General features: G+C 41.0%; 1 protein-coding gene across 4 annotated transcripts in view; it reads right to left on the bottom strand.

The window, feature by feature from the left end:
- The window catches only part of PRKAG2 (protein kinase AMP-activated non-catalytic subunit gamma 2), a 220,769-nt gene that overhangs the window by 51,237 nt on the left and 148,934 nt on the right, over nt 1–20,598 (bottom strand). For 2 of the 4 annotated variants that reach the window (XM_086467064.1, XM_086467065.1), the window contains one exon: nt 19,290–19,504. The exons of 1 other annotated variant lie outside the window; for it this stretch is intronic. In XM_086467064.1, coding sequence (XP_086323190.1) covers nt 19,290–19,504 — 215 coding nt within the window. Of the gene's footprint in view, nt 1–18,468; nt 18,472–19,289; nt 19,505–20,598 lie in introns of all 4 variants that reach the window. One more of the 4 variants, XM_086467066.1, reaches the window with a different exon arrangement.

Below are 20,598 nucleotides of genomic sequence, written 5' to 3'. Positions count from 1 at the left end.
ATTGGTACGTTCCATTTTGCTGCAGTCGAGCCCGTTGGTTAGTAGCGGGAGGGGAAGGTAACTACCACTTCCGCGCGCAAAAGGGAGGGGGAGGAGGGAGAGGTTTACTGCCCCAAGAGCTCTGCCAGGTCAAGCGCCTTTCGCAGCCCGCTCTGCAGGGTCGGCTGTTCGCCTGGCTGCTTTGGACTAGAAAGGCGCAAGAGGAGGCGAAGGGGAGGAAAGCCCTCCGCTCCCCCCGCGAGACGGGGTTGGTATGGTCCCGCGCCTTCACCTGCAAGGCAGCGGCGGAGAAGCCGACAATTCCACTACACTCCGGGGGGGCGAGTGGTTCTGGGGTGTTGCGGGGTTTCCCCCGTGCGTGACGGGGAGATCCCGTAGTGGTCCGAGCCGCCATCCCGAGGTACCCGCTCTGGGAACAGACGCGCTCGTTTCCATTTAAAACGTTTGAGAAGTTACAGTTCAAGATAAGCCCGAACGTCGGCGTCTCCCATGCAAGCTGGTCGCTAAGCCTCGGAGCAGCCTCCTGAGGAGGAGGGAGGCGGCCCTGCGGCGGGGCGCCCTCCTCACAGCGTGCTTCAGCTCGGCCAGGAGTGAGGGGGGACTTAACCCAGTGAAACCCGAGTTTACGTGGTGCAGCAGATCAGACTAGATGATCCTGCTTTAAAAATCACTCTTGAAGACGCAAAACACACTGTGAGTGCCCCGCCATGGCTGTCGCTGTTCCCAAGCGCGCTGGGTGTGAGGCGGCGGCAGGCCCTGAGCTTGCCCTCAGGGACCTCAGCACGTAAAGCTGACAGCCCGAACCGCCTGCTGTGACCAGTGCCTGAAGGATGGGGTTTGCTCCGTGGGAGGCTTCTGCTGTCCAAAAATGGGGTTTACTGCACCCAGCTTTACGAGTCTGCATCTTGGCTTGTAAGCCACGCTGCAGCAGAATCGATGGAAATAAGGAAACAGTTGAAACAGATTCATCATTTAGATTTATTTAGACAGTGAGATGTGGTAAGCTATAGCGAAGCTTCTTTAGCTATAATGAATAGGTCCCCACTGACTGTTCAGGAAGCCCAGCAGGACCAGTTTAGACACGGATGCTGTACAGGTGGGGAAACAGATTACTTCTTTGGCAATGGCAACAGATCTTGTGGGCAGACACACCTGTGTGGTGCTCCAAAGGAGTCACAGGAGCCATCAGAGAACATTTAAAATCTATTGGCCCCTAAGGAGAGGCCCAGGCTTCAAAAGTTCAGCAAGTCCTTCAAGGAGGGAAGGTTGAATAAATCTAGGATAGCACAGTAATGTACATAGGAAAGTATGAAAGACAATTAGAATTAAAGCTATGATGGGAGAGGAGAACCAAAAATTATGGGAAAACAGAAAGCTGTCTGTCATTGCTTAAGTTCAGAGGAGTTTCAAGCAAGGAAGCTAACCACCAGTGACAGCTTCCTTTTCCCAAGCTGCCTCTTTCTAGGAACACTTTTAAGGACAGATGAGGAGGTTAGCACTATCCAGTTCTTCTTTATTGTAAAGATCCTTTGGAAAGAAAATCCTAAAATATTTCATTCCTAGTTATATTTTTGAAAGACTTCTAGGATTTCAGTAAATACTCTAACTGACCAATCACAGAAGATACCAAAGCAGTTCATAATAATGTATAATTTTTTCAGCCTACTAATTAAAATGCTTTGGAAGCTTTTCATTATCTTCTAGGAGCTATCTTTAAAAGCTCTAAATAATTTATCTTCCTTATCATGTACCTGGATATTGGTAAGAGTTTTTAACCTCTTTTGCTAACTAGAAGAAGAGAAGCATAAGATCACATATCTGATTGGAAATAACGGTCATGACTTTATTTCTTTTTTAAAAACAACAATATTTACTCCCCATAATTCTCTAGTAAGCACCAGCCATGAGGGAATACAACTCCGAGGTTGTTTGTAGCTGGAAGTGACACTAGGTCTTCAAAGGTGTGCATTGCATTTCACCTGCCACAAAACAGGGGTATATTTGTAAGAAGTCAGCTAAGCCTGTTTCATGCAATGAGCTACACTGCGCCGTGTACCTCAGAGCTTTCTGCAAGATCAGGGTTTTACAGGGGCAGAATCTACATCCAGACCAAGAGTACTACGAGACACTCAAGATAATATAAAGGCAGTAATTTAATATGTAACAGAGATTGGTAATGGAAACATTATAGCTATGTTGTAACATCCATACTGCTCAAAAAACCCCAAAGGAAATAGAGAACTAAAGGCTGAAACTCCATCCTTCACACTGCCTGTGGTCTCACAATTTGTTTAAACCGATTTTGGAACAAGCTGCTGATCAGGGCGTTCATTTTGCTCCTCGCTTTGCATTCTAGCTCCTTTTGGCTTGTAGGCAACACAGTGAGTCAGAACAGGAAACTGATGCAGCTGAAACCCAAAGGGACTAAAAGAAAAGCTTGGTTTTATCCAGATCAGTTCCTGCTCCCAAGGCAGGGTGCAGTTGTACCAGCTAGCACTGGCACAAGGAGTGCCAAGGGCAGGAGTGACAGTGGGACCACACCTTCTGGAAACAACCCACTCAAGTCAGCTTAAATCAATGGTGAAAACACAGTCTTGTTCATTGTGAACTACTACAGCACGAGACAAATTAGCAGATTATTTTTTACAGACAGCCTTAGGTATTACCTCTCTCTACGAACTTTGCCTGCCATTTTGCAAAAGGATTACTGGTTAAAGATAGGGAAAAGATCTGTCTTTCAAAGGACCTATAGTTCTCACCAAGATGATATTACATCTTGTAACATTTCAATATCTGTTTATTGCGACTATTTGTTCTACTGCCGCAGGAGGTTTCTATTAACTATAACCAAGGGATTTGTCTAGATTATGGTTTAAGTGTTTGCTATCAGAGTGTGTCAGATAACCCATTTTAACTGTTTGAGATACCCAGTGTGACAAGGCAGTATATACTCTGTATACTAAATACTGCTAAGCAAAATAAATTTTATATATAAAAGTTCAGAAGAGAAATATAGGCAAAACCAGAACTGCCTGAACGCATTTCTTCTTTGCCACGTTCCAATTCAGTTTTTACAGGGCATTACTTATGCCCAACACCGTGGACCTATGACGTAATGCTAATAGAGAAGCTTAATGCAGCAGTGCCAACAATCTTTGTAGAGGCAAAGTAAAACTAGTCAAGGTTGATACAACAGAAAAGTCATAAAAAGGTGGATGTAAACAAAAGAGGGTTTAGGACTTCTGGGAAGGCTAGAATGTAAATTTTAATAGGTAACTGCTTACTTTTCCTGTTTTCTTTAGCTTTCTAGGGTAAAGGCAGGGAGTAACTAATACTGTGTAGAAGTAAAATCAGTCCTGTAAATTATAGATGCATTTATAAGGAATATGTTAAAACCTATCTGATAATCTAGGAGTCCTTTTAGTCCTATGTCCTATTGAAGGAATCCCATTATTTTCATCAGAACACACTAACTATTTAAATTGTAGGGACGGTTCAGGGATGTGAACAGAAATTAACATCAGCAGAAGATCACTTTTGATGTAGCTTCCTGCCCCCTTGCCTCCCTGAATTAGCAGGAGTGCATCCACTGGGACAAGGATCTTCAGTGGCAGTCATCAGAGCAGCTATACCAAAATGCTTTGAATGACACGTACTGTGTAGCTTTTCATATTGAACCAGTTACCCTAGGCTGCTGCTTCTGCAACCAGTGGAGAAACAGACATTTCTAGGACATCATTCCCACGGCCTGTTTTAGACAACCACTTTGGATAAAATGACTTGCAGTCACTGTACTGGCCAGATCTCTACACCTCCATGTGGTCAGGGTCATTCTGCTTAGCATAGCGCTCTCTAAGGGAAGGTGGGGAGAGAGAGCCAAGAAACTATAAACTGCTCAGTGTAACTCTGATTCCAAGATGGGTAAGAGAACAAATATCCCCATTTTAAGTAGTTAGAGGAAAGAAAGATCATCACTAACAGCCCACATGTATAAACAATGCCAAGCCAATCGCAGTCACTGTAATAACAGGCTAGAAGTCTTGTGGTAAGCAGACGCAGCACGAGTTAACAGGACTTTTGACACTATCTTGCATGACACTCACACAAGCAAGGCAGATAGTCAAGCTGAAATGACTGCTAAAGGTCACAACAGTGTTCACAAGGAAGACAGTAAGATTTCTTTATCTAACCGGAAGGGTTCAAGAGAGTTCCACAGAGGTCTGTGTTCTATCTAGTATCGTTCAGTGTTTTCACTGATGACTTGATGAAGGAATAATGAATAACCTGATCGCATTTTCAAATGACTCAGTGATAAGAGACGCTGCTATTTTAGGGATAGTCTTAGAACTTAAAATAATCTTGAGAATTGCTGCAATGCTTTGAAAAACAGGATGCACTTTGATATGGGTAAGTAGACCGTGTCACACAATAATCAAATGCAAAAATAAAGTGGGAAAGGGTTGGCTTGCAACAGTCATGCAAAGAAGAGACCTGAGAATGACACTAAATGTCAGACAACAATGTCAGATGCTTGGAAAAAAAAATCACACTACCTACAAATGTGTTATAGGTAAGACACGGAGAATCTGTTCTGCACGTTCCCTGGTTAGGTGCCAGCTGGGATATGGAGTTCAGTTTGCACAGTGAACTCCAGAGTGAGCCAAGACAGTCCAAAGAAAAGCAACATCATTGATCTAGAAGTTCAGAAAACATGACCTACAAAGAAGGACTTGAAAACCTCCTGGTTTCTCAGTCTAAGAAAAAAAAAAAAAGGACTGAAGTAAAATATAGTAATAGTCTCCAAATATAACGTGTTTTTGCAAGAAGTAAAGTGATAAACTATGTTTTGGGTCCACTGCTTATGGGATAAGAAGTTATCTACTTAGCCTTTATCAAGGAAGTCTTGGGGTGGACTTTAGGAGAACTTTCTGAACGTAACAACAGCGAAGCACCAGCACGCTTTGCTGAAAAAAAACGTGTAAAATCTCTGTCACAGGAGGTTTCTAGCAACAGGTTAAACCCCTCATTTGTCAGGAATTATTTACATAGAGCTGATCATGCTGTGGGGTAAAATTAATTTTTAATGTCCTTTCCAGACTTATTTTCTTGTGTTTCTATTTTTGTCCAATCTTTAGAAAAATGTGTTTAGTCTTAGTACAATAATTCAATGAGAAGTCTTTGTATGTATGGTTTGTACAAAAATCAGTTTACTAACAATTTAAAATGAATGTAAATTTCCTTTGCCCCCTCCCCAAGTAGCTTTAATTCTAAATTAGAAAAATTCTACAAATATTGTTTGAGTAGTAATAAAGGTTACGTATCAGTCTTTGATGACTGGGTAGGAATAGAAGGAACAACCTAAAAAAGAAATGCTGCTGCAGATCACAAGTCTGTGTGGAACAGACCTGTTCAAGCATTGCAACAGAAATGTTACCAGTGGGTTATTTAGAAATAGGCACTTCCAGGTAAATTCAAGGCTGCCTTTCTCAAAGCTTTTCCTGACTTTTCTACTCCTCCTTTCATTCTGATCAATGAAGGCTTAATACCAGGATGCTGGGGGTGCCACCTGCACAGCTCGCAGTTCCGCAGTGAAGCTGAATGCCCTTCGAAGTACTTCAGCAGAAACAAAAAGCTACTCACCTTATAAAACCTAATGGATTGCAGAGCAACAAGAAGGAATTCCCATCTAAATGCAAATCAAGGCAAACCCATTTTGAATGCAAAAGTAAACTACAAATGGTGATTTTCCCACCATTTGCTAGTGCTCCTTACTACAATTACAGTTCTATACAACTCAAGTAGTTAACAGCTCTTCTCCTGATGAGCTGTCAGTGAACAACTTCGAATTTTTCCAAATGTATGTCATAGATATGGTTATTCCGTTGCAATCTGTTTGTGCAAAGTTAATTTAAAACACTTACTGCTTATTTTTTGTTTAATTTAGCCTGGTTCATGAAGTGGAAAAAGACAGAAGTTATTGGAAAGAAAATGTTTCATCTGCTGGTTAAACTGTAAATTAAAGTCCTGCTTGTGTTCTGCTGGAGTGTGATAACTGATACCAGTGGTTTACAACAGCTGAGAACACTGGAATGAGTGAGGCTGAGATTAGGATCCCATCCTGGATCCCGTCTGTATTTAGAAATGGGAACTGCATGGTGAGCATGCTGACGGTGGGGTGGCACTCCAGGAGTCTATTGGGTGGTTAGAGAACATGACCAGTCCTGGTGAAGACCTCTGGGCCTGGTTCTGATACAAAGTCCTCCTTAGCTTGAAAAGCTCGGAGCGAACACAGCAGCTGTGCAGGAACTGCAGTTCCTACCATTTATTCTAAGGAACCTCTGTTCCTGCACCAAACAAACTCGTAAGGAAGGGAATGCCCCATACAAAACACTGGATTCAAGTTTTTTCCTCCTGTACCTGGAAGGAATGCAGTAAGATTCGCTCTAGTCTTAACAGGCTTTTGAAATGTTAAATGCTGTAATCATGTCAGTGTGTAGCGCGTATAAGTGAAGGTGGTGACAACTCAGAGATTACAACTTGTTTAGAACACAGTAACCAAATCCCATAACAAGACCTGGCATTGAAAACTCACTCCGCCGTATCGGCATTGTATGTTCTCCATTGGATCCTTACTGGTGTCCGGCTGGCGCTCTGTGCCTAATCTGCAAGGCCCTCAATGAATTAGAGGCACAACTATCCCGCAGCAGGTATGAAAGTGATGGAGCAAGTGTGTATATTCTGTATGTATTTCTAACACTGCATGGTGAGGCTGAAGATGGCTTTAATGATTTCATTTTAAAACAGCTCCAACAGAGTTTGCCATCGGATAAGAACGCTACCCTCAAAGGATTTTTTTTTCTTCATCCCAATATCATCAGCATATGACTTGCACAGTGGTCCTAAGAATGAGTCTTTTGACATGGAATACAGAACAACTATATGTTGGTTTTGTATTTTATTACTAGTCACCACCACTGCAGTTATCCTCCCACATAACAGTAGCTATAATATTAATTACTTTACAGAGTTAATTATTAGTGCTAAACAATCACAGCTGGGGATCTTTAGTAGCTTAAATGGATAGCATAAATGGAACAACAACCCAATTTAGCCAAATCCAAAAAAAAAAAAAAAATACAGGAATGCATTCGGCACTAGGAAAGATGATGAAATGGACAGCTTGCACTTCTACTAAAGCTTCACCGCAATTACAGTACTGAGTGTTGAAATCTGTTTACCCTGAAGACATATGAACTGAATGTGCAGAGTGCTTTCACATTTTTAGTGGAGAGCCCTTCCTAAATATTTCTGTATGGAAATGAACTTGCCGTTTAATCCCTGTGAGTTCTGTCACTGACTTAATTGAGAAACAGGATAGATTTACAGAACGTCCTTTGATCTAACACCAGAAACAAAGAAACCGTCTTATACAGGAACAGTGTCCCGCAGCACCTCACTTTGAGAAAAGAAAAGGTACCAGTGACAGAACAGTTAAGCACTTCTGAAAAATAAACTTCAAAGGAAGTAAAAGACCAAGGAATAGTCTAGATCCCCAGCTAAATTCTTACAGAGAAGTCAAGGCAGAAGTGGAGAAGAGGCAGGATTTGTTTATATAACCTAATCTCTAGCCGTGTGTCTGATCCTGTATCACTCTGCAACTCAGATAAGGGAGAGTTTTGAGTCAAGGATATCAGAGACATTCTCTACATAAGCCTTTGTGGCCAGTATTCATTCCTCAGATTACTCATGTAGAATATAGGTGGAGTCCAAATCAATATTATCAGCATGACACGTTATTAGTCAAACAGCCCAACAATTTAAATTCTGTCCTCTTGAACTCAAAAGTTCAAAAAAGTTAAGTACTTGTGAGGAACGAACCTGAGTTTGTTAAAAATACTGATGTTACAAGCGTGCTACCTGATTCTGCAAACACAGGGTTGCCACTCTGTTTTAATCTATTCCAGAGATTTAAGTGTCCTTGTCTTAAATGTTTGTTATCATATATGCTCGAAAAGATACACTTTAGCTGTTTTCACACATATGCTTGAGTGCTCCTTAGCCTCTTTGAAAGAGGACCTACTGCTACATGCTGAGGGGCGTGGTTAAGGGCAAGGGGGAATCATTGCTGGAAAGAGCTGCAGTAATCAGGTAATAAGCATGATTACCATAGATATTTTGTTCTGACAAATGTATATTTAAAAAAACAAACAAACAAACAAAGAACAGATTAAGATAATACTAATGGTAAAAAACAGGTAAACATCCATTTAAAGTGAATGGAAAAGAAGAGTAAGTGTGAGCTTACATTTATGTGGGTCTTCATTCACTGGCATTGAACACAGGATTATTTGTGGTAGTTAAAAGTTAAGCACTTACTTAAGTACTTTAGCTGGATTGAGGCCAGAGTACTGATGAGTAATTTGCAGAACAGAGGCCACTGAGAATAACAAATTTAAAAAAAATACTCAGGGCCAAATCTAATTTAAATAAACACATTTACTATACACTATTTTGCTTTCTTCATCTTAGTGTTATATTTCAAAGCCTTGGTCATGGATAGTGACTTCACTGTGCAAAAACTTATTACACCAGTTTTCATTGATGATATTTTTTAAACTTAAAATGAAATACCTTTTCCCTAACAAAGCCTGAAGTTAATTGATACCACACTTCAGTTTTGAGTAAACGATGCAAAATTCTAGTAACCTATTAGTTGCCTACCATTAAAAAGTAATTTTCATGATGTTCAGCAGTTTTGAAAGGTTGGAAGCAGATCTATGGAGCCTAGCAGGATAATGCGGGTCAGAATTACAAGGGTGGTTTACTGAAAAATAGAGACAACCTCCAGCTCAGAGCTGAATCACCCGCAATCTCAACAAAACTTCTCCAATAAATTTATGTAGACCTGGACAGAACAAATACTTCACTCTGTGGCAGGAGCTGCACTAAGAAGCAGGATACTGCTGGCTAAACATGGAGCAAATGAGCTGTGCTATAGGTGGCCACCTTCTACCCAGCTTATCATGACCGAGGATCTCAACAGGACTCCAGAAGGAGCATTTGAAAGCTATCTCAAAAAGGCAGGCAAAGATAATGAAGTATTTTTCAGTGCAGTTGTAGGAGGACTTTAAACACCTAGGAAGGACTTCCTCGTAGCACTTGGGGTTTGTGCGTTTGCATTAGATTTCAAGCCCACCCCACAGCTGACAAACTCATGCTGGCATGGGTGCCACTAGTGGCCCCACTAAAGCTTGTGAAGTCTGTAACCTCAGAGTAGCTTCTATTATGCGTAGACAAACCAATATATTAATAAACTTCCTTCAACACAGAGCCCACGGTTGACCTGTAATCTCCAAATAAATTTACTTTTGATAAAAAGCTGGTTTTCAGATGGCACTGAATCTCTGTAGCTTGAGGAACCTAACCCTCTTCCTGAATTAGTTCCAGATCATCTACTGATCACTCCAGGCCTCATTTTTTCTGCACTGCTTCATTTTTATTGTTAGGCACAAAAGAAATCTGTAATGACAGCAACATGCAATGGATACCTTCCTTCTGTCATGCATGCTTTCCCTTTTGACAGCCTCTTAACTATATCCTTCCATCATTTCGAGTACACTACAGGTGAAACCAGATAGTCGTCTGTACTGGTTCTGTGCTTTGGCACTGTCTGGAAGGACTGAAGCAAGGACTGTGCTAAGCAAGAAGCATATCAAGTGTCTGAGCTAAATGTTTTATGACTACAAACAAGACCATAAAGAGACATGGAAATACTGGTAAGGCTTTTCCCTGTATTTCACGAAATGGAATTGAAAAAAAATTGAAGTTAGTTCCACGCTAAGGACCACAGATACACCTCCACCTGCTCATGGTACTGCAGAGCTTGTGAGGATGCGGATACACAAGTGTATTCATGGGCAGTGGTTACTTACAGTGTGGATATGGCAAACACTGGGTTCACAAGCACATAAGCTTAGATGCAGATTCAGTCTGTAGTTAAATGTCCACAAAGAGCTGAAACTATTTCTTGACATGCTGCCCGAGGACTCAGAAGAGCAGCCTGCTTTACAGTGATCTTTTGGGTAAATCTTGATGTGCTCTGAAAACACGATAGCTTCCCATACACAATGACAGCCTGCAGTGTGAAAGCCTGTTGCTATGAACTTTAAATACAACACATGCTAGCTGTGGTTAACATCTTAAGCTGCTTGCAGCTCCTGTTCAAAACATAGCTGAGTTATGTAGAACTTTTTAATGGATTTACCATCATAACATCTCTTTGACTTAGAGTAGTGTAACCCCACTTTTTTATAAATGGGAAACTGAGGCACTGGGAGACTAAGTGACCTGGAGTTGTACAACTGATCTCTGATAGGGCAGATGCTTGCAGCCAGCTCTCTCTCATCTCCACAGCATGTCCAGCTACTGGCACTATATTTTTCTCCTTTTTAAACTCTTGTTTTCCTTAATGACTCTGCAACTGAAATGTTCTTTGAATTCTAAGGTTTCTTCTCTAAAACAGCAACAGCCAAATGCTTGAGGCCATGACAAAGAGAAGGGAGGCTGATGAAGGCATCCTTTTCTTCAAAATGTAACCTCTGTACCTGTAAAAGCTTTGGTGATGGAAGAAACTACTTGGTGACCAGATTGTATTATGTCCTTTTGTACCATAGCCATGCTCGGTGGCATCTTGCTGTCTTTTTCTGAAGACATATTCCAGGAAAGAAAGTTGTGCACTTTCTGTAGAAACTATTCCTCACAGTTCTGTAGAAACTATTCCTCCTTCCCTAAGAAATCACCTTTGGCAGCATCCTGTCCCTGTGCGCAACGGATCTGTTGGGATGTACTTTTGTGCAGTCATTACCAGCATACTTAAGGGAAAGGGGTTGCAGAGGAATCTGTTGTCATCTTTCATGAGCCACGTCTTCATCAATAGCTGTTTCCATTTATGTAAGGAGCTGGATCCTGAGGTGGTACACACCACGAATGTTTCCAAGTAAATACAGTCCCAACGCCCAAAGCTTGAAAGGCCAAACGCACAACAGCAGGCAGACAGCAATCTTGCAGCTGCTGCTCTCCCTGCCACTCAGTCATTAGCTATTTTCCATTGTCACTAGGAGCTCTCGTCTTTTCTGATTCGCTAGCTCTTTCCCTCACTTAGTCTTTTCTGAACTTTTAATGTCTTCCCCAACTCTTTTTTCCATCCTCTGTCTGTCCACCAGCTTCCTTTCTCATCTTCAGTACCTGTGCTAGTCATCTGAGCGTGTTTTAATAGACAATAAAAATTGTACAAAGACCCTGATCCAGCAAAGTGACTTGGCATGCACATAGCTTGAAGTGCTCTAGTACTGTTGACTCCAACAGGACTACCAATATACTTAGAATTAACCACAGATTTAAGTGCTTTCCTGGATCAAGGCCATCATCCCATTGACGTTAACCAAAACAAAACAGCACCTGAGATTCAGCAACATAAGTACATAGCAACCTCCACCAAACTCAGTGCTGTAACCTTCAGGTTACCTTTCTTCAATCCCTTCTGTCATTGGTAGCTATGTTATGGCTACACTTAAAATCTATTCTGCAAGCACATACTGGAAATAGTGCTTAGGAACAATCCTGTTTAAGCCACTGCTTTCTTACGGTTTTAGAATTTGCCTGGCCTGTTTTGCTAGATCAGGCTCTTGGACAATAAGGTCCTCAGGGCAAGAAACACGTTGATTTTTCTGCTTGAATCATATGTGCTCATATACCACAAAATAGCAATTAGTAACTTTTTGTTCTGAGGTACAAGGAAGAACACTTTCTACATAGCGCGGATGCTCTGGCTTGTGCAGTTGTAAGTGAAAAAGTATGACAGATAAAAATTTGAACAGTCTAAGGTATTAACCTTATCACTGGCAATTTACTGTAACCCTACACATGCAAAAAGACTAAATTAAAACCTCGCCCCTTGAATTCTGCCCCCCTCCCCTTCTTTTGCTGACCTTCTGCCTCTGTTACCTTTTCTCTTATTCTCTGTTGATTACTTCACCGATTTACACTTCAGCTTACAAACCCCATATGGTAGGAGCCTTGTCCTTTGTTAATCATAAAATAAGATTACGCGCACCTTGGGCACTGTACAAATCATTATTGTCTTCCTACCAATGTCTGCCACATGGCCCCACCCTCAGTTCCAGCTGAGAATGCTGTTGTGAACAAGCTCAAAGAATAAATATTTTGCATTCATTTCACCAGCACAATGGAAACATTTTTCCAAGCTGCTGCCAAGATGGTATCTAGTCCTCTTCTGAGTCAGCAGCCCATGCAGCTGACTTTCAAATGGCCAAACTTGCTTGATTGTAATCTTCAAAGAAAAAAACACAGACACAAGCTGTATTTTTCAAGAGCTGTATTGCTCTCCTCATGCACAAGCAGGTAGAGACACTGTAAGACATGAAAGCTGGGTGAAAGAAGCCATACAGAAGTGAGTGGTGTTTGTGATATCCCCTTTATTTCTCCAACTTCAACAGTTTACTTCATTCAGTCAGAGGAAGAGACTGGAGAATGTTGTGAGGTAGTGAGAAAGGAATATCACAAATGTAGTCCATTTCCTTTTGGTATGAACCAGATTTTTATATTCTTTAAGTTCTGTTGGCCATTAAAAACATCTATCTAAAAATACAATATAGACAAAACCAGGATAATAGAGATGAAGATGACGAGGAATTTGTAGAGTTCCCTTCCATAAGCATTTTTTTTGCTTATTCATAGCTGTATTTTCCCTCTAGTCCAATACATAAGCAGGCATGGTGCAACAGAACAGGTTCAAAACTGCATCTCTCCTCCATTCTCATGGAAAGACTTTGGTCTATAATCCCTACTCCTTTGTGAATAACCAGCCTAGACTGTAAATAATTTTTGTGTTCCAAAATTGCCCAGATAGAGCTGGTAAGAGACTGTCAGCCATCCTATATTAAGCTGCAGCTTTACATTAAATCTGAGAGTATGTATCCAGCTCTTACTCGCTAATAAAGCTTACTCTTATGAGGAGTTCCGATCTTCTAGCAAAACAACTGGATGCTTATTAAATTAACAAGTCTAAAATTCAGAAATAAACTGTGCCATGAGAAAACAGTTCAATGGGTAAAACCAGGCTGTCAATCTTAAAGCACCCTCTCATGTCATGTTACTAATTCAAAAGATATCTATTTCTATTCACATGAGGCCAGATCCTTGGGTTTAGCCTTTTTATACCGTGCACAGGGCAGGACTTAGGGTGATAAAAGTAACTTACCTTTAAGCCACTGTCTTCAGGGTGCTGGGGTCATGATTTTGGTACCAATGTGTATCTTAAAAAAGACTCAGATGCTCTAGTTTTAATTGCCTTAGCTACTTACAGCCTTATGAGAGCTGTCGAAGCAGCTGGGAATTGATTTGACTCAGCGTTCTGGCTGGTCATCCCTTCCACCTACCCTTTCTCCTTTCAAGCTAGGACCAGGAGGAACAGGAATTGTAGGACTTCATGCCATTAAAATAAATTCTCCACTGAGTGAATTCATAGATAGTTGATTAAATTATCTCTGTGGCTGCAGAAAAAGCCACAAGCTGACAGAGACACACATTTCCTTAGGGCAGAAAAAAATCATCTTTATGCAATACAGTTTCTCTGCATCCAAACCAAAAGATTGATTGCCATTAATCTGAACACTGCAACCGAATACAAATACATTAGGAAACTAGTGTTTCAGGAGGTTGTGATTGGACTTTTTTCTTCTAAACCAAATAAGTAGCTTTAAAAAAAAAAAACAAATTAACCAGTAGAAAATGGATAGTAAGATGTTTGTTGCATATTTTAAACACTAAAAGGGGAGGAAAATACCAGATGTGATATAAAAAATATGACTAATAGGGAGGTGAGATGGGAAACCAGAATATTAATAAAATAGGAGCTGTAATTAAGAAGAAGTAGTGTGGTATAGCTGAAGCTTTCTGTTCTTGTAATGTTCAGTTCCAAGCGAGTTTACTGGTTCATTTATTCTTTACGTCCCACTGAATCACACTATGGACTTTCCATCCATATTGAGTAATTCTCCTGTGAGCCTGTGTTCAATTCAGTGGAGCTAATGTGATGCTCTGTCAAAGGAGACTGAAATCAAATCAGGTGGGCTCAAAACATTTCCCCATTAATATTGGATGTAATTGTTACATAGTTCATCGAAAAGTTATTCCTTTATTAGGTTTGCAGCTAATTAGTTACATGCCGACTGTTGGACAAATATATACCATTCTAAATTAAGCACACTTTCACGTTCCAGTAAGGAGAAATGTTTAACCAATGACAGCTTGTTACAGCCCATAGGATCTATCAGAGAACAGAATAATCTCCCAAAAGGAGTGCTGGTGCTAAGGCACTTAAAACTAACCTGGACACACCACCACTGCAAGAGCTTTCTTCCCTGGTAGATGACAACCTTTCTGGCTCTTCATTTCTGTGATCAGTTTACTGTGGTGTAAATCAAAGCCGAATCACAGTAATTGCTTGGCACTCTAATATATTGCCCTAGACCACATGAATGCTGAAATAGGGAGTTCTTGTACATTTGCAGACTGGATTCCTTTTTTACCAGCCTGCGCTGCTTTTTTTTTTTTTTTTTTTTCCAGACAACGTCAGAATCAAACACTTTTCTGTTCTCTTCATCAGATTTAAATCTCTTTAATCAGCCAGCTAGATTACGGAGCTCTGATAGGTGGCATGGCTTTTTAGAGAGAGCCAAACTGAAGGAGCTGCTGCACATATCCTGGTTCCCAGGCTCCTTGCCAGCAGCAGGGTGTGATGTAATAGCCTTTCACGCTGAACAAGTTAACAGCCCTGTTTTTGAGTTTACTACATTTTGGCTTAGAAACAGCATGAATAGCCTTGCAGGGAAATGCTACTGTTTAACAAGCAGGTAGCTGCAGAAACAATCTTGTTTCCCTCTGTATCTAGGGCTGGAAGAGAGCTCCAGCTGTACTTTAGGTCTCTTCTCTTCCGTATGCTGGAGCAGCAAGGACTGTGTCAAATAAATACAGACCGGACTCTTTCAGTCCGTTCTGAGAGCTATATCTGCAGTTTTAACAGGACTTGCTCACACGGGCTTAGAGTAAGTCTCAGACTACCTTCTGGCTGAGATGGCCTCTTTTTAAGAACGTTCTGGGAAATTACTTGGTTCAGAAGTTATTTGGAGAAGAGTGGTTAACTACACAGTCATATGGAAAGGACCGTCTGTAGGCATGTTCTGCCTCTGTCACTTCTTCTCAGCAGAGGAAGCCCCAACCCTGTTTTTCACCAAAAGAGAACACAAAGGCAACTCCTCAATTTGGAGCTGGCGTCTTTCTTTGGCCTGGACTCCTCTCAGACCGGGAAAGGAGAAACCCATAAAGGGCAGGAAATGATGTACCACAAAAATGCTTGTGTTTGCAGGAGACAGCGAATACTGCGATTTCCACAGTGTCTTATGCATCAGTGGAAGAAGAAAGGATGAGATGAAAAAGATACAACCACATTAAGCTCAACATACTACATTCCACTTTAAAATACGGGCAAAGCGGAAACAGGGCAAACACGTTCGTTATTGAATTTGCAACCTCTCTACATTCCTTTCATGGTTAGTAATGTCACATTAGAGAAGAGTTATCTTTTACTGCTTACTGCCTGAAGGTTACACAGTCCAAACAACATGAGGCCAAAGTACAGAGTCATGAACTGTACTGTGAAAAATCAAATTGCTCCTTTCCCATTTACTGCAGTGCACAGCAATCTTTTGGTACAGCTTTGATCTCTTATCAGCTGAATTTCTCATTATAACCTAACTCAACCGCTAGGAACACCTACAAGCCCAGAGGAAAGCCTGTGAGAGCTGGTGAAACCGTGTGTCACAGCCTCATCACATCTAGCTTTGGGCACCTAACTGAAGTGCCTCAGTTAGAAACGCAACACCCAGAGTCACTCCCTTTATAATCAGCGCAAAAGGCTGTTCAGCCCGCTGAAGATCTCATTCATGCCCTGCAAATGCCTCTCTGTGCGATACAGAGACAACTAGAGCTACTATACTCCCAACTTAAGCAGCTCAGATAGGTTTCTAAAGTTAGGTGGGATAAATCCAGACCTTAGTGATTACCACAGACATCCATTTAGCATGAGGCTAATTGCTTAGGTTTGTATACTGAGTTGCAATGACACTCACTGAAGGAGGATCTCCCTGTCAGGAACTGTCTCCTGTTTTTTACTCCTCTCGCCCAAATCTAAGGCTTAAAAATCGCCTCAAAATATTCGCTGTTCTAAGTGCACCTAAAATGTGAAAGTTTTTGATTACAACTGCTGGGAAATAAACATTTTTATTCTTTACTCCATGCCTTCTGTCCTACTGAACACATTTAACCATTCCACACCACAGTCTCAGACATATAAAAACCAAATACACATTCAGCTTCAAATGCAGTTAATTATAAAGATAACCTGAGATTAGTTCCAAGTCCCGATCCTGCACCTTCCTATAGTTATCTGCTGTTCTGTGTTTTTTTTTAAATAATAATTCCGGGTCTGGGTTCAAGGGTTCCTCTTTGCTACTGCAATATATATAGCAATCATGAATTGTTTATAATAGTTCCGGGATCTCACACATTATCATCACTAGTTAATGTAATAAGTAAATTAGATTTTAGTTGACAGAGCCCTGCAGATAAGAGTCAATTTCTTGTTTCCGATGTCAACATAGAACCTTCCCTGTCATTAAACTGATCATCTAACAGTATGTCCACTATGAAAACATTTGTCATATAATTTATAGTGTGTTTTAAAAATAATTGGAATTGTTATGCCAAGAAATGGTGATCTAAGTAAACAAGAAATTGAGTTTGCCTTATAGAGATTTGTTTATGGCATGTGCTTTGGGAAAACATGTATTTATTAACACACAGCTCAGAATAAATGAAATGCTTGAAATACAGTACTCAAATCAAGAATGTTGGGCTACTGCTGTCATATTGGTAAAGGAATACTAGGTAAATAACTTACAGGGATCAAAAGACACAACAGTCCTGAGTGAACACCCATCAGCTTCAGATTCATGCCCTTCTGCAGAAACTTCACCCTTCTCTTCTCTAACAGTTTCTGGTAGCAGGAGTGCATGGCAAATCTCTCTCTGGTCTCTGTTGAAAATTAAACATCCAGAGCTTTGTTCCTCACAGATCCGTAGCTGCTGACATTTGTTCCCAAGTAAGCCAAAAAACTAATGATTCACTGGCAGCCCTGCACACTCACTGTTCTCAGATATAAATGAGTACAGAGGGTACAAAACAAAGATGATCAGGCGCTATACATCCTATGTATTTGTGTGTCTTCTGAACAGGAGGTAATTGAGTCCAACCTACTGAGATTCCATCCAGACTCTCTCTGGTACTTATATACAACCACAACAGTTGAGAAACACTTGCTGAGAATTCTGTTTCTTTATTCTGGCATCTTCTACTCAACTTCATATTGTCCGAATCAGCAAATAATTACAAACAAAACAAACTTTTCAGCCTTTCGGTCAGTGGAATGTGCTAAGATTAAGTTGTTTCCCCATTTCTATTCTAACAGGTACAAAAGACTCCTCTGTAGCTGCATAACACAGATAAACACATTCATATGCAAATAATATGACTGACTGAAACCTACCAAAAATATTTTTGTGTCCTACAAGCCTTTGAGTTTCATAATTTATGTATCCCAAGACTACTACTTACATGGAAAGGCAGTGAGTTGGCTGGAGAAAAGTTACTGCTGGAGAACCCTAACTACAAATGTGGGATTTATTTAATTTAATACTTCAATTATTTGCTTTTGTATAGCAGCAGAACAGAAAGTCTGTATTTTGTGGGGAGAAAAACTTAAAAAACAAAGGTTGGCTACAGGTACAACAGGATGTAACAAACAATGAACAAAAATGGCTATTAATTATAAGAGCAAATGGTCATAACCTGTCCATGAAAAGAATTAGATTGACAATCAGAGACTTCCTAACCAGTATAGAAGGGGTCTGCAAAATCGGGCATGTGTTTTACTGGGGGGTTTGTGAATGACTTGAAAGCAATATGTGAATACTGATCCAGTATCAAAACACTTGCAGCACAACAACGGCTGCTGCTGCTGCAGTGGAGGTACCTAACCCAAAGCAAAAAGGGTTTGGGATTGCTGTGTTAGCGTATTCAGATCCTGGAGCAGCTTTCCCATGGGCGAGTGGGAGGAAACTTCCTGCTTTTAAATAAATTACTATGAACTAGAATGAAACAGAACTTGTAATGGTTCAACAGGGAGACAGTCCTCATGAACCTTTATGTCCTTTACACTTCTAGGTTTTTAGATACAGACAATGTCGAAGATTTTATGTTCTGAGGGGAAAAAAAAAACCAGAAAAGCTGTGAAAGACAGATGCAGGGTAATTAACTCTGGTGACAGATCACAGCCTGCTAGTTCCATGAGGCAGGGGAAGAGTGAATGGAAAGATATGGTGAATGCAAAGGAATTAACACAAAAAAAGAAAGAAGGGGTAAAAAGGCAGAGGAGAAAAGAAAAGAAGAAGAGCAATGTCTCTGAGGCTCAGGCTGGCCAAGGCAGAGGGGAGGAGGCACAACGGCATGCAGCGTGGATGTTGCAATGGAGAATACCAGAGGCTGGAATTCATGTATTCCCAGGAGCTGAAGAAACCACTCTTATGAAGACACCTCTACTACGTGGGGGGCTGGATAAATCTGCTGGTAGTGTTGCCCTTCTTCCTCTACTCTCTGAGCTGGGAGGTGTGACAGCAACTAGTGCCATTAGCCACCAGCTGTCCCAGTCATCTTAGACTTCAGAAGCAGCAGGAACTCAGAACCCCTGTAGCTCATACTGTGAATTTCTTTTTGATATGCTCTCCTTGGCTGCTAGCTCTCTTATCAGCTCTTCCTAAGGGAGATAAAAGACAATCCTAAACAAAATTTTATCCTTCTCTAAAGTGGCATGTCACCAGCGTATGCTGCAATCTGTAGCCGCTGCAAAACTCGCTTGACAATAGTGCAAAAATTAGTTGCTATTTGGGCAAATCAGAAGGGGATCTACCACCTTTGGATTCCTAGTGCCTTGTCAGCTGAATACGGGGAAAGCTGAGACAAGTCTGAAGTAAAATGCTTGTTCTGTTCCACAGTATGGACACGCGCACTCTAGCCCATCGGCTGTAATACAAGAAACAGTTAACACATAACCCTGTGCATTTCCTAGTGGAAAACTGGACACATGCTTTACTTACTGGTTTTGAGGTAGCACAGGGAGCTGGTGTCATGACAGGAGGCTTGGCTGCACTTTGAGATGGAGGCAAAGAAAATCTCTGCCCTGTGTCCGGAGGCGAAGAACAGTGAATCCGTGTTTCTAGTCTCTCAGGCTCATGCTTATAGGATTCAAGAGGAAACGTGGGCTGCTTGGTCACTTGTGTTGGGGTAGATGGAGAAGAGGAGAGGCCAGAGGCTGTAAACAAGAATAATTACCAAAGATCAGTTCAGAAGAAAAGTGAACAGCTATCTCAGCTTTACAGTGAACCTCTATGTTTTCATTGTGTTTCCCCAGACTCAAAGTATGTATCTCACCTCCTCGTTTAGGAAAGGCAGTTGCTCCGCCTTGCCGTTAGAACTCCTGTAATCATTCAGCTGGTTGAACTGTCTGATCCATTTACAGGGAGACACAGTGGCAAGGAGAGAGAGCTGGAGGTTTGTGTTGTATTAACCTCTCCTGTCTGATTGCTTATTCCTAAAATGATCCCCAGCACTGGTATTACTTTATTTTTGTGATTTTAATACTCCTGTGAGTCCCAGGATTACCTCTATCTCATGGCAAATGGCTCAAGGCTTTAATGGTTGTTTTTTCTTCTTTTTCGTAATTTTAACAGTATCTCAGCCAGCAGTTAGAATAAAATTAGGAGCAGAGGCAAAAAGAAACATGCCGTATTTCCCATGAGCCTCAGTCTGCTTTCTATAAGGCTCTTGGCAATGCCTTTATACAAACTAGAATTGTTTTCAGCAGCCTTTGAGGAGAAAGATTATTCCTATCATTTGCTGAAAATCAGTATCAGCAGCAGATCATTCCTCTTGTAAGCATCCTGTTTTTATCTGACACAGGTATCTACCCCAGCTGTATTTTTGGTTACATTCTTAGGGCAGTTCTAAGTTGTGATCAAACAGATCATTGAAGCTATATTTATTATACATTTAAGAACCAGCAGCCATCCACAACCAATTATAAAATTCAAGTTACAACATCTGTGTTTCTTGTTGTATCTGTATGTATGTGATCCAACAAAGGATAATTCTCTTATGCCAGCATAAGTCAGGACAGACTTAAAGGCATAAAAACTAAGAGGCTGAACAGAACTATGTATTTTTAAGTGGGCTATATGATCTCTGAACTTGGTTCCCTTCTTGTACTTCCACAGATTTGTGCAGATGATCAGTTAGTCCAGAGGGGACTCAAGTCGATCGAGAGGGAGCAGATAAGATAGCCTTCAATAAGCATAAAAGCCCAAACCATTCAAACAAGTGTTTGAGAACATGATAATGCATCTTTGT

This window comes from Leptosomus discolor, chromosome 6 (assembly GCF_034619465.1).
Source record: "Leptosomus discolor isolate bLepDis1 chromosome 6, bLepDis1.hap2, whole genome shotgun sequence".
In the NCBI taxonomy this organism is placed as follows: Eukaryota; Metazoa; Chordata; class Aves; order Leptosomiformes; family Leptosomidae; genus Leptosomus; species Leptosomus discolor.
This window is presented reverse-complemented; position numbering and strand designations above follow the sequence as displayed.